The sequence below is a fragment of the Ischnura elegans genome, chromosome 2, assembly GCF_921293095.1.
Source record: "Ischnura elegans chromosome 2, ioIscEleg1.1, whole genome shotgun sequence".
Taxonomy (NCBI): Eukaryota; Metazoa; Arthropoda; class Insecta; order Odonata; family Coenagrionidae; genus Ischnura; species Ischnura elegans.
This window is the reverse complement of record NC_060247.1, coordinates 78,726,984-78,741,571: the sequence shown is the minus strand read 5'-3', so window position 1 is coordinate 78,741,571 and position 14,588 is coordinate 78,726,984. Positions and strand designations below refer to the sequence as shown.

At 39.6% G+C, this 14,588-nt stretch overlaps 1 protein-coding gene across 6 annotated transcripts in view; it reads left to right on the top strand.

The window, feature by feature from the left end:
• The window catches only part of LOC124154020 (mitogen-activated protein kinase-binding protein 1), a 361,316-nt gene that overhangs the window by 239,916 nt on the left and 106,812 nt on the right, over nt 1-14,588 (top strand). For all 6 annotated transcript variants that reach the window (XM_046527500.1, XM_046527501.1, XM_046527502.1 and 3 more), the window contains one exon: nt 13,278-13,369. In XM_046527500.1, coding sequence (XP_046383456.1) covers nt 13,278-13,369 — 92 coding nt within the window. The remainder of the gene's footprint in view (nt 1-13,277; nt 13,370-14,588) is intronic.

The window sequence follows — 14,588 nt, the reverse complement described above, 5'->3', positions numbered from 1 at the left end:
GGGCCTCGCCCGCGTCGACCGGTTCCGACGACGAGCGAGAGCTGATAAGCCGCGCTGCACTCTGGGAAAGAGCCGCGAGCCAATCCGCGGCCTCCATCCGCCCTGGTCGCATCTTTCTCCCTCTCTCTGTGCCGCGCGGAAACTCTCCGTGCCCCACATTCGACTAACCCCTCCATTTCTTCTGCACTCTCCACGAGTAGCTTTCAGTCTTCCCTCTCCATATTCCGTGGATGTTTCGTATTGGCTTCGGGAAATAATTTTTGACAATCCGAGTTGTTTAAAAACTTTTGTTGATATTATTATCAAATGCTCAATCCAACTGTTTTCATTATCATTGTTTAAAAATACTGCTATCGTAGATATCACCCATCGACATCAAAATGATCAGTGCGCATACCTTCTATACCACTCATTTTTTTATAACATATACTCTTTTATGCCCTCTGAGCCTTCTTTTGCCCCTATGCCACTTGGAACGTATTTTATTTCAACCTCTTTAATCGTTCATTTGCTAATATTAAAATAATACGGACAGAAGCGGTACTCGTATTTTCATCGTAATGCATTATACGTTTTTTGCTTAGATTTGGTCAACATGGCATATTTTGGTTACGATCGAAATATACTCTGCGCAAAGGCAAATATTTTTTGAGAAGTGGGGAGAGAGTAATGGGAATTTTGAAATAAATTAAAACAATACATTTCTCCGAGTTAACAGTAATACTAAATGTTGAAGTAATAGTTAGTAGACGTGAATGAGAGGGGCTTATATGAAAATATGCCGTTGCATCACGTGTTAAAAACGCTAAATAAAATCAGGAAGAGTATTACCGAGGAGAGCGACGACCGAATGTCGTGAGGGAAGATTTTAAGAACTGAGAAAAATAGCATTTGATATAAATAAAACTTTTGCTTTATTTGGGGAAAGGATTTGATTAGTAATATTTTTAAAATAATAACGATAGTTGACTTCGGTATGGATTTGGGGTCATTTCTCTATGTTCTGCACCATTGCCATCCTTCTATTCATTGCATTATTATGACACGGTCTTTAATTATTGCATGGTAAGGATTTCTCCTGGACCTTGTAATTGAAGTGATTGCTAAATATGTTAGCTCTCTTTGTTAAGGGCGCCCTCAGCTCTTCAGCACCCTTAGCACCTCAGCTATCAACTCTTCCGCTTATTAGGCCGTTTTTTAATCGGACACGTAATTGCACAGGTTAGAACTGCATTAATTTCTCATTATGGCGTTCAATTGCGCGAATACATGAATATCATCAGAACGGGCTGTTTTGCTATCTCACGTCCATGCATTCTCGCATGGGTTCTAGCAATTCACCGCTTTACACGACGCAATTCTGACTGCACCTTCGTACAGACTTCAGATAGTACAATTACGTGCCCCTTGTAAAACGGATTTAGAAAGGTTGCCGAGTCCTCTTTCTTTTTGTCGTCTGCGCTCATATTTATTTACTCCCGGCTTCTGTTGCCATTTTGCTTTGTATTGCTGGCAATTTCGTCTTCCTCTTCGGGCAGCCCTTAAAGATTCCCGTTTGAGCTCGGATGACTTTCGCTCTTATCCTCCTCGTCCATCTCGCTCACCCCATTTGTCTCGCAGCTGGATTAAAAAACGTTGAGTTCATCCGTTTCCGTTTCAAGGGTATTTATTATTAAGCGTTATTTCACGGATAAGTTTTGCGTGGTAGATAATCCGTCTTCCCTTTCCATCGTCCATGACATTTATCCACGTCGGGTGTTTAGTAGGATCTACCTTATTCTTGGCGAGTTTGGAGCTGATGGTAGGATATTCAAGTGATGGAATTGGTATTTATTTTAATAATGGAATATTAATTCTTACTCTGAATCGTAACAATTTGCATGAGAGGGTTCCTGTCAATTAATGCGATGCCCTCTATTTATTTATCACGTTGGAATCATTTTGGCCCTTGGAATTGTAAATAGCTCTGATTATTGATATCTCTAGAACAGGAGACTCCAATTTACTCGGCCACGAGGGCCACATTTCAAGCTCCGAATCGCCCTGCGGGCCGAATAGCAAATTTGCCGATTACTGAAGTATACAATATTCAATACTTGAAACGAGTGCGCGGGCCGGATGAAAGCCCTCCGCGGGCCGTATTTTGGAGACCCCTGCTCTAGAATCATGTGCACCTTTTTTGAATATATAATTCATCGATTCCATCCAACCAATTCGCATCCCGTTGTTGATCTTAATCCATTATGTCCAAGACTTCAATATGTAATTTAACATGTATATAAGTTTTAGAGTATGAGAACATTAGAACGCTTGAAAAACGAAAATATTTCAGTTGATACCCTACCTATTTAACTTACGAGACAACGAGCACATAATGATTTGGGCAGAATTCTATCCTAAAGATCGTCTACCTCACGTGCAGGAAATTTATTCACGAAGCTTTTGTGGCTCGGATATGTGGAAATCATTCGTGTTAAGGCTTTAATTCATAAGTATTTTCGAATATAACAAAATTAAAGTTAATTTCAAGTACCAATTTTGATTCGCAGTCTCTTCATTATATTTCTGTGCTATGAAACCAGTTGTTATTAAGTCGTGTTTATTGAATGAGTTAAGAATTATAAACCATTTTTAAAATTTTATAATGTCCAGGATATTCTTAAAACATTCTTAGGAATAAGGCAAAGAGGGACGTTCAAGTAATCACTGAAAAACATGTGAGATTCGCTGCCCCTTTGAATAGGTTGCATGTCATTCAATTTTAATTAGACTTCGGAGCCTATGTTTCAGTATTTTAAAAATTGGGTCCATTTGAAAGTATGTACCAATGAAGTTTAATCTGGTGATCGAAAGATGACCCTTGTGAATTAATACTTGAAAGGTTCAGCAAAGTTCCCCGAGCGTTGAAATCTCTCGTTTTTATTCAACTGAAAATATTTTTTTCGCCCATGTGTAAAATGATAGTTTCAGAGATTTATTTTGCTCGTATTTGCGAGTTAAAAGTTGGCCAATAGCATAAAATATACGATTTAATGCCTCAAGTCAATCCAACAGATGGAAGCTTCCTTGGATAACATTGAGGTACATTAAACAATTTTGAGCTCTTCCATTTGCGGAGTGCGTCACATTATTAGTTTTGAAGGATGTTTGTGTTTCCTGCATCTGTTTCAGATTGCTGCCCGAGCTTATAAGTTTCGTGCGTAATAGCATTGTTAATGTGTTTTTGCACTTTGATCGTTGGAATAATTTTTTTAAATTTATTTTAACGGAAATCTTTATCCACTATTGATTTTCGGTGCAAATGGTATTATTATTGAATCCATGAACAAAGTCTTCAAAATTTTCACAGTGGGTGGTTACAATTAGTTCTACAAGCTTGAAAAAAAAACTGCTCTGCGTTATAATGAGGACTTTTATCTGCATAGAAGTATGCTTTAAAAGAGGACTTTCTCCAGAGAAATTTTCTGGAGCCTTAGTGGAAAAAGGCAGTGCAGCGTGAAGTCATGAATTTTTTAGCAGAGCACTCTAATTATTTGGCTTTCATGTTTTCTAAAAAGAGCCGGAATGGTTCTTCTTCTCTGTTTTGTTGCTTTTGACTTATCACCTTCAGTATAAATGACTTTGGAATGGGCAGGGTGGGGTGCTTATTAATATTTAGCCGTAAATATGGCCATGAGTTTTTTTCGAGTGTTGAAGATTTTCTTCGTAATGCGAATGCGGGGATAGTAACAGCAGCTGCTTTTGTGAGATGGCGCCCTACTTATTTTCCGCGGAGCTGAGCGCGCGGATAATAGGCACACCTGCTTGTCTCGTGGCGAGTCTAGCCGATTGTCGTCGAGATGAAAAAAAACCTTTTGCCTCACAACGAAACTTCTCTCTGCACTTTCAGCGGACATTTGCTAACCTGAAATAGAGAAAGCTGTCGTTATATAGGCTTCAGGGGAATCTCTTCACAATGAGAGGTCTTTGAGCGGGATACGTCGATACCATTTACCTAAATGAGCTTGTGCTTGAGCTAAAATAGCTATTTAGATACATTTTTTCACCAATACCTTTTGCAGTAATCGATTTGGTGTAAAATTCTTTTGATCGGTATTAATTTTGAGCATTTTCTTGTTATCATGCCGTGTTCAGCAATATAAACTCCGATTGTAGAAAAAATGGAACAGAATGTTGCAAAATATTGTCTGGTATTTTAGATATTTCTGTTCTCTTACTAAAAATATGGATGCTGCTCAATCTGAAGAATAACTGGAATTGACAGGAAAAGGATTTTTTTAATTTGCTTGAAAAAAATAAAAAAATGGAAGTGTTAGGATAATATTACACCTAACTGTTATACCTACATCGTTAACGAGTCAGAGGAGACACCAAAAAAGAACTGGTGAAGAAAATTCATCGAATTACTCTTGTTTATAGAGAAGAGCAAAATGCTTGAATTCATTTGCCTTTGGACCCGATGTAAGTGATTTTAATTTTATTTGGGCTCATCTAATGGCCATTTCGATTAAATTTAAAATGTGCATAGGTACTCTCGATCGTCTTTTTTTTTGGAGGTCGTTCACTTGATCCGTATAGGTTAAATTGTGATAATTAGCGCAAATGATGATGATACCCTACAATAATGCTTTCTATGCTCATATTTGTCTTTCCAATAATGGAAATTATTTTGTATATGTAATGCCCTGTGATCATGCAGGTATGGATAAATTACAGTCTGAAGCTCGAGTGACTGCCTGTCAGCGCTTAAAGGTTATCGGGGTATGTCGTGACGAATTTTATCCCGTGGTTATCTCCTTGTTACAACTGGATAAGTGAATTCAGTCCCTCAGTGTCAATTTTATAAAATTCGTTTATTTTCTACGAAAGGAAAAACTTTTGGGCTTTTTCCTTCAGTGTTTTTTATTCAGGTTAAACATTTATTAAACACGCTTTTTGATATTCAATTGTCAATGCTAAAGTCTGTATTTTTGTCAGCATTTAAGTTGGTAAGATGCTATTGGATCCGCGTATTGTGGCATGCAACGAGTAATGAGCATATCATTGTTTTCGTCGAAGAATGAAAATTTTCCTCACTGCAGCTTTAAAAGCTCGTCATTATTTTCATAGTAATTGTTGTTGGCAGCACAAATGAAAAATTATTTCGAGAAGACGCATTTTATTTTATTATGTCGTCGACGAAACTTCTTATCATTTGAAACTCCGTAAAGCCGATTTTCGAGACGTCCTCAGTGTGTCGTAGTTGCAGGAAATATAGGTATCATTGGGTGGACCTGAAACCGTATGAGTGAGGGAGGATGTCTCGGTCAGTAACGATTCCGTATTTTTTTCATTTCCCTTGACTTTGTCGCTTTTAAGTTTATATTTCTATACCTGATTAAGCTATCATGGCAGGTGTTATAAAATTCCTTCTTTGGCTAAGACAAGTTCTTTCTTTTTAGTGCTCCCCGAAGGACAAATATTGGTGTTAGTCATTCACGACGTAAAATAAATAGAGGTTGCCGCATTGAGACGAAATTAATGAGTAATATTTTATTATTTAATACCTTGATACAAAAAAGTCTATCTTGACTTTTAATTTGCAGATTTGAGCTTTTGAATTCGGGAGGTCAGGACAGTTATCGCAGACGATTTGGGGAATGCATCGTTTCGGCTTCAAGGTTTTCCTCGTACCGAATCAGGTTCCCAAGTGCTTCATTACCTTCTAAATTCACGTCAAATTAAGCGTGGACTGCAGTGAAAAATATAACCAATGTTCATTGCGAGTGTTCGAGTTTGTTCGGTCAGTACATGTCGGTCTCCTTGGGAGCCCACTTGATGTCTGGCTTGCTCGTCCTCACGCACCTAAATAGGAGCCGAGCACGCGACCCAAAGTGTCTCATTTCGTCGGAATTCACCGAGTTCGTGTCCGATGCGGAAGGGGAACCGTCGTAAATTCTTGTCCCAGCTCCCAAACTTGCCCAAATGGGTACTCGTCGACCTTGTGCAACCCTCTGTGTTTGTGGTCGCGTCGGTACCATCATTTTATGGGGTTATTGCCGACCGTGGACCTCGTCGAGTTGCAATGTGTGTAAATACGAGATCTCTCTTTGCTGTGGTTTTAAAGCTCTCAGCTTAATAATTTAAACGCCGGAAGATATTGGAAACCATGAGGAAATCATATGCGAATCCCAATTAAGGAAAGGAGACTTATATATTGCTCCATCGAGGGCGTATCTGCCAAAGTATGCCGGTAGGTGTAATTTTTTAACTTAATTTCCCGAGTCTGTCCTCCTGGGCCTTGAGATTTCAATGGAAAGGAAACATAATTCTCGATTTCAATGAGCGAGAGAAGTTATCAAAGCAAGGTGGGTGAAATAATACAATTTGAGTCAATGATAATAATCTAGTGACATCGAGAGGAACTAATGGAAGAGATGGAGTGATTATTTTCCTCCTTCGCGAATTCGAAAGTAAGTTCTTTCTCGACTTTGTATGATTTTCTGTCAACGCTTGGCATTTGGCTGCTTGGACGTGATTCTGTAACTGACTGTATGTGGCCTCTGGAAAAATATTATTCTAAATTTCCATTCCTGGGAAAAATAATATTAAAATACTACGTTTAATTATTTAAGGTAAGCCTCACATTCGATTTTTAATCTCCAGATATTGCGGGGAAAAGTTTTTAATTGCCAACCAAAGGTATAATTCCTGTATGAGAAATTATTCGGTTGACTAGAAATGCTACTCTTTCGGAAAGGAATTTAAGATTAAAGTATTTGCGTTCATGCATCTTGGCCTCTTCTGGACCATGGCTATGCCATTTTAAGTTTGATACTCATTACTTCTGTGATGAACCAAGTGACACGAAGATAGTATGTTCCTGTAGACCTTGGGTATAAGTATTTCGTGACAAAAGCTTCATCATCATGAACACTCGATACGTGCCATGCCACTCGTATGTTTTTACCTTTGGCCAGATTTGCTCAAATAATGTTGTGTTGAACGAAGGAGCTGAGGAAGAGCTTTGATGAATTCGATTATTTTTTGTTCATAATTTTCCTTTTACCTCTCTAGCTCATGTTTCCAAACTCAAACCATAGCAAATGATAATTACCATTTCCCTAAACCTCTAAATCAGTTTTATAGTGCTCCATCGTCTGTGTCCATCCATGGTTCATTCACCGGTTTAATGAATGGGCGAATTTCTGGAAAAAAAGATCTCTGGAGGATTGACACACAATGCATAATGACTTCGTCCCTCGCTAAATGAGCTTTGCGTAGCCGAGAGCGGATGAGCACGGCTTGCGACGGGGTTTGAATATCTGAAATCTAATCGGAGGACAAGGGGCTCCAGCGAATGGAATGTGGAGCTGAGGGACCTCGCGTCCACACTCGCACCGATCAGAGACCTATGTTACTAGCTCGTTTTCAGTGGTGAGTTTTCTGGTATTCTAACTCGAAATTAATGTTTTCCCCTACTTAAAGAAATGTTCACGTTGGTCGAAATGTTTAAGAGAAAAAAATGCGCGTATTATACAGGGTTTTTGAGGAGTAATCTGCAATACAATAGGAATGGTAGAGGAGACAATTTTAAGCATTTTTCGTTCATAACCATGAGGTCGCAACTCCATAGTTACTGAGCTATGGCAACGCAAAAAGTTTTTGGATGGACTTTTCAGTTATCATGAAAGAGGCTTTTCTTGGGTATCCAGTCTTTTCGATATTTTATATAATACTCGGGATTTTTAAGAAAATTAATTAATTAAGGTTGGGTGATTGTGTGATTATGATTTTGAAATAGTTAATCTTTGTGATTCATTGAACGAGAGCTTTGGGTAAGTATCAATAATACTATTGGGAAATCTCACACATTTTGATATAAATTGTTTCACACAAGTATTGCAGATTCCTCGTGCTTCATCCTGTATTTGATTGATTTGCCTAGAATCGAAACTGTAGGTTGAAAATATGCTCAAAAAACGTGTATCTTTTCATCCATAAGCACACGCTATGTCCTTATGGATAGTGGCTAGACGGATGACTCAACTTCAAGGTGGAAGAGAGGAATAATATCATTTCCCTCTCGGAAGTGTGAGATCTTGATTTCCCGGTTGGTGAGCTGCTCCCGTTGGTAAAGGAATTGGGTTGATATAACCTTCAACGCGCGGAAAACTCGTTGGGACAAAGGGGGTTGGTTGCTTTCTTATAAGGTGTCGTCGCCGTTTGAGAATATCGAGAGTAAAACTGACGGAACTTTGAGGAGGACAAGGGAAATGTAATAGGTAAATAAAAGGAGGGAAGAGGTAGAGTGATTTACCACCACACTTCATCCCGAAGATCGTCCATCTACTGTGGTTTGCCTTCGCTGTCGTCCTAATGCATCCCACTGACGGGGGCACGATTAGATGGCATCGCTTCTCGTATCTCAACCCCTCCTCCGTCCGTCCTTGACCTTGCGCGCGCTTCCGGCTGCGCGTCGATGCGCGTTTCTTTTTATTTGCCGAGTGTTATCTCGACAGCGGCCAATTGACCTCTCACCTTTTGTGCGCAAGTTAAGTTGTCCGTGTTGTATTTTTCACGCTGCCTCCACTACTTGCCTCTCCGTGTTCCTGTGTCACTGGTTCATTCCTTTCTGAGCTGTCCTTCGCCAATTTCCCCATCCATATTTGATCAAAACGGAAGGACAGAGACGAAAGGGAAATGCGTTTTAAATGTCAGGGTGATAATTTATTCCATGATTGAATTAGTCCGTCTTTAGGAGTTATTAATGAATCCTTCCCGAAAGTCACTGCACGAGAACAGGGTGCGTGTTTGTAATCGAGACATGAAGTCCTTCTCACATGCGATCGAGTTTCCGAGACCAATTGTTATGCCACTTTATTTATTTATTATAGAATTTCAGTTATCTCATCATCTTTCTCATTAGTAAGCCGAACAAGCAAGCGTCCTTTATTCTAAATCCTTACCCGAGTTTGTCGCGCACAGATGCATGAGAACTAGGCTCAATTGAGCGCACATTTGGTTCATACATTTAGACAGATTTGTTAGAGTGAGAGAGTTTTGCGATAAGTCTCGCTGCAAGCGATGTGGAATATTGCGGAGTGAGGCCTCTCTTTGAATGTGCCGATATGTGACTTTCCTGCAATAGTAATCCTGCGTTAGAGTTCCAACGGTCGTTTTTTTCATCTCAGCCTTAGGCTTCAACCTTGTGTCCCTGTATTAATTTCGAATCCATAGTCGTCCTACAGATGAGGATTTATACGTACTGGTTTAGATGAAATGGCCGCGTGATGTTACGACGGCTGTTTTCGCGTACCTCAGATGGTCCTCTCTGTTTCTATGGAGATAGTCGAGGATTAATAATCTGGAATAATACCACAGTACCATACCAGAATCATACCATACCAGTCCTTGCCCTTCCAAAGTTAAGATCTTTCCGCAATAAAGTGATTAAAGTGGTTTCCTTCCGTGGAATCGCTCGCGGCGCATGCTTAGTTGTCGCGAATGGAAACATAATGCGTTTCACTCGATACCTTTGCGTCTCTTGCCGGCAATTGTGAGTGGAATACCCAGGAAAAAAACGATCGGCTTTATTGCTTGACGATCAAGGCTTCTGAGCTCTTGCCCTTCATATCCCATTGCGGTAAACAAGGTTTACGAGAAGAAGTTCACTGGGTCTTAAAAATTTCAATTCTCTCACAGTTCCTTATTTTATGTGGACTTTTTTTTATCATAGATATTAAGTACCATATTTCAAAGGCGTTAATTGAGAAACGTAGTGTATTTTTTAAGTTCCTCAAGTTTTATTATGAGGTCGGTTTATTGGTTTTCTATCATTTCACTGACCGCACCATTATCGTTAGTCAAAAATCCTTAGACTGGTTGGACTTTTCAAAGTGACGTATCTATTCTATTTTACATCCTTTACAACCTGTCCGATGTAACTCATTCGGGGCCGCACCTTACCCTTTTTTCTTTCTGCAATTGTTCCTCTTCTACGATTTTTACACCGGGTCACAATGCCTTATAATGAGGCCAACTAAGTCCCGTCTTCTCATCAAGGATTTTAGAAGACTTTTCTTTTCTCCCACTCTTCTTAGCACTATTCCATTACTTCCTCGGTCGATCCCTTTTTATCTTCATAATTCTTCAGTAGCACCTCATTTCAAATGCTTCCACTCTTGATTTCTCAGCTGCTGTCAACTCCCAAGCCTCGCTTCCATAGAGGAAAATGATGAATTGTTTCCTTAGTTCTATGCTGGTATTCTCAGCTGTAAGAAGATTCTGTCCACATTGTGTTGAAATTCAATGTCTGGCGCTATGTGAAATGCGATCTGGATTTATTCAATATTCGTCCGAGTTATTCAATTTGCACTCCTCGCTTTCTCTACTCCCCGTAGTATGTGTGATTGAGTGGGCATAGCGGGTGGTCGACATTACCCCGACCCGTCTCAAGTGAAAAATCGCATCCGCCCGGCTTAGCCGCGTTCGCGGGGTGCGTGGCAAGTCCGAGCAGCCGGGAGGTCCTCGCCAGAGCGAGGAGAGCCGGGCTCGATGAGTTTTCCAATTCGTTTTGGTTTTCGTGTTGGGCGTGGCGAATCGTGCCCGAGGAACCCTCCCTGCCCTTTCTTATGATGTCGATCTCTTCGCTTTGCTCTGCGCACTTTATGGTCAACGAGTATGCAATACTCTGTCTGTACTCCTCTTTCTATGTAGCATTTAATACCGTATTTCAAGGTCTATTTTGTTTTAAATGCCTTGCTTTGCATTTACACTTTTTATACTCGATTTAGACTCTTTATTTAGATTTTAGACTCGATGACTCGATTGGAAACGTCACCGATTGCTTTGTTCCTCGATTTCGTGATGAAGTTTGATGGCATTATTATGGAGACCAATGTTTTGTACATTGTTAATGGTCTACTAATTTTTATTGCCTTGTTCATGGTCCGTGAGGTTACATCGTCCTTCGTTTCTGGATCTTCCAACGGAGCGGGATAGAAAAAATAGTATTTTAAGTCCATACAAATATATGCTTTCCTATGGAAATTATGTTAAATAGCTACCTTTGAACTGGAATATAAAATAGACGACTAAAATTCCCCATACTCGACTATTTAAAACTATCAAATGTCGACGACCAACGGCAGCCGTTTCTTCATTGTAATCTGCCGTCATACCTTCCTTAATTCAATCGTACTCATCTCTGTGCCACCATATTCCTATTAGGTATTCCATCTGCCTATCAACCTTCAAGGTGTGTTGTCATTCGAATGTCTTCTGCCATGCCTTTTGGGTTCTAAAATACTGCATGATACCATGGAAACATCGTTCCTCTCAATTATTTCTCCGTCTATGTTAACTATTCCAGCAAAGACTCTCCCACCGCTGTCGCCACTCTCAAGAGAATTGGATAACTGCTAAATTATGTCTAGCTCAGCCGGTTAAACTAGCTCAAGCAGCTATCCCAGTTAATTAGCCAGCGGTCGGCCGATTAATGATCTAAGCCAGTCACGGAGATTAACCAGTTAAGGTTCTGAACTTCCTGGCTCAGCCTTTCTCTTAGCCTGGCTTTTCATTTTTGTCTGAAATTATAATGCTTTAAATGAATTTTTTCACCCTGTGGCGAGCAGTTTAGGTGATGAATTAGTTTGGCTTGTGTCGGTAATTTGCCTCCTTAACCGTGAAATAATTAAAGAGGCCATTCGCTCGGGTAAATATTGCTCCCTTAATTTGAAATCGCGAAGAAAATGCATGGGTATCTTCGCACTACATATATGTTAATGTATTTTATTTTCGCCTTGATTATTTTTTTGGTGAAAGTTGGCAGTGCGCAACGGTTTATTGACTGGGCGCGAAGCAAGAAATCGGGAAAGGCAACTTGAGTGTGATGTTGTACATGCTCTTGATAATCATGGGAGATTCGAAATAAAAGCATTTTTTTTACATATCGTTACCTCTAAGTGTGCTACAGCCGACTCAGAAATCATTGACGTATAGTTAGTGGCAGTAGTAGTGGCATCATTAATCAATAATTATCATAACAGCAAACGTCGAACGTCACCATCGTTCTTCAGTGGTGAAAATTGAGACGGAGGTAACCTTGTTATGAGAGATGTTAATTTTGTTGCCTTACTGCTTATGCCGCTAGTAAAAATGATTCGTTGAAATAAAATTCTCTAATTTAATTGATAAGGAATCAAGTAAGCGCGCAAGTTTGACTATAATTGTAATTTGTTGGTATTGCTTTCTTTTCGATCGAACATACGTATCGCATGGCCATTTTAGGCACTACTAAGTAAGCTTAATATACTTTTTACTCTAATTTCTATTAAATTAGTGGTTATTTTAGAGAAGGTGGTCCTTATTTCTATTGAATTATTGAAATATTAGCTGTAGCTCTCTAATTATTTAGTAAATGCTTCCTTCCAACCGTATTTACTTCCCTCATTGCGTAATCGCGGAAAAAATAAAATTTATTTATTTAGTAAAGTTGATTATATTTGTGCATAGTATGGTTTCATCTCGCACTCACTGATATGCTCTAAATAAATTCCTCACGTCGGCAGTAAAATCGAGTGTCGGTCAGCTGTGTTCATATTGGCTAAATTATGTTCCTTTCAAGTCCTTTGTGACGATTGGGAAGGTATTGGTTAGTGCGTACTCTCCATAAGGGGTCCTGCCTCTGTGTGTTATTTGTTCATCGTCTTCGTCCTATCGTGTCGGTATCTTTCATCACCAACCGGTGGCCATATGAAGGTGGACAATCCATCAATAAAATTTTAAATGGTTTCCTCTCTCTTTCAAATTTGACACTTGGGTACATGAATTAATACTTTAAGGCCATTATGGTATCCCATGGGCATTTCTTGACGATATATCCTTCCTCGCCAAGGTGAGGCTTAGCTCTGAATCATTATCTGCTGAAATAAAGTGGCTGAGGCGTTTAATGGCAGTGAGTAATTGCTTCTTTTATTGTCTCTAAACGATTGTCACTGATTACTGAGATGGGTTGGACGCCGCGACATCGGTCTTGAGCAGATTTTCGCATTAATTGCTACTCTTATTTCGTATTTCGATCAATTATTAAGGCGCCGCTATTGGCTTGCGCTACGTACCATTACCAAACGGTTGCCATACGAGGTTTTACAATTTATGAGGAAATTTTTCGTTTCATCTCTCTTTCAATACTGACCATAAAGTGTATGAATAAATTGCTTGGTATTTCGCGGTCATCCGTGGAGGACATCTCATGGGTATTCCTCGCTAATGTCTTTTTCCTTTTGTGCTTGCAGGTGAAGTTGGAGCGAGTCCTTGGTCTCACCGTTTCCAGCAATGCCGCCCTCGACTGCGACCCCACGTCCGAATTGGTCGCATACCCCGCAGGGTAAGTAAATACTGTGGAGTCGATTGATCCATGACGGTTGCTCGTGCATGGAGCAGTCATCTCGTTTTGTCACCTAGCCATTAACATTTCAGCATTATACGTTGGGATTAAGAAAAGAAGGTAGCAATTTTTTCACAAGTTTTACTTTGGTATGACGCGTTTCAACCGCTAGGTCATCGTAAGGCACACATAAGCATATGGGGCACGCAGGAATGTTGACCTAACGTTTGAAACGCGTAAAAATTGTGGAAAAAGTGCTATCTTGTTTTCCTCAATCAATATGTATTCTTTCCACTACGTCGAGCCTGCCTCAATTTTACACGTTGGGATTTTTGTTGGTGAAATAATAATGGTTGTTGATAAATGACTTCCGTGACACTTTATTTGCGGCGTGACTGAGAGAGGAGGACGATATTTTTCAGCTAGTTTTAATGATTGCTGGATTGATACTAATTTCATTTCACCCATAAGCTTTCAAAAATAATTGCATCGCTTTGATGATTTTTATAGCTCACCCGTGTCCCTGTCTAGAGATAGAATTTTTCTAACATACCTACTGATATCGGTCATTGTCTTTGCAAAATCATTCGTAATGTATCATGTAGAGAGATTAAGAAGACTGGTACATTTAGTTATATTTTGAAGAAGAGCAATTCGCCGCTGTCGTAAGCAGCAGGTTGTACGGGTGACTAAATCGGTTAGCTTGCTTTTTTTCATCTTAACCAAAAACCCTTCATCTTGAGTCAAATAAAATTTACTGGTTTTCCGTTGAACAATAATCAAGAAATATACCGAAATTAATTATTAAATTGCAAAAAGTATAATATAATTTTTCATTATTAAAGATGTCGGTTCTAGGTGTTGTTTTGAGTTTCTGGGCTACGGAATCGCATAGAGGGCGTCAATTTCTTTTCAATCAGGTAAATAAATATACTCTATTGCTCAACTTGAGGCTGGATGGCGATATTTGGTGGAACTTGGTGACAGGAAACATAATAAAGATACACTGTTGTATGTTTCACAGAAGTTTTAATAACCAACCTAGGTTTCGACAATACACTATGTCATTTTCAAAGGTTGCGCCTAATAGCCTCTAACGACGGCTATTATTTCATTTTTTTCTTTTATATTGTCCCACGTGCAGGTATGTCATTTCCGGGATGTCCAAAGTTGGATAAGTCTCTGTCGCCGTTTTCCGTTCTTGTCTCCAAAGCCGAAG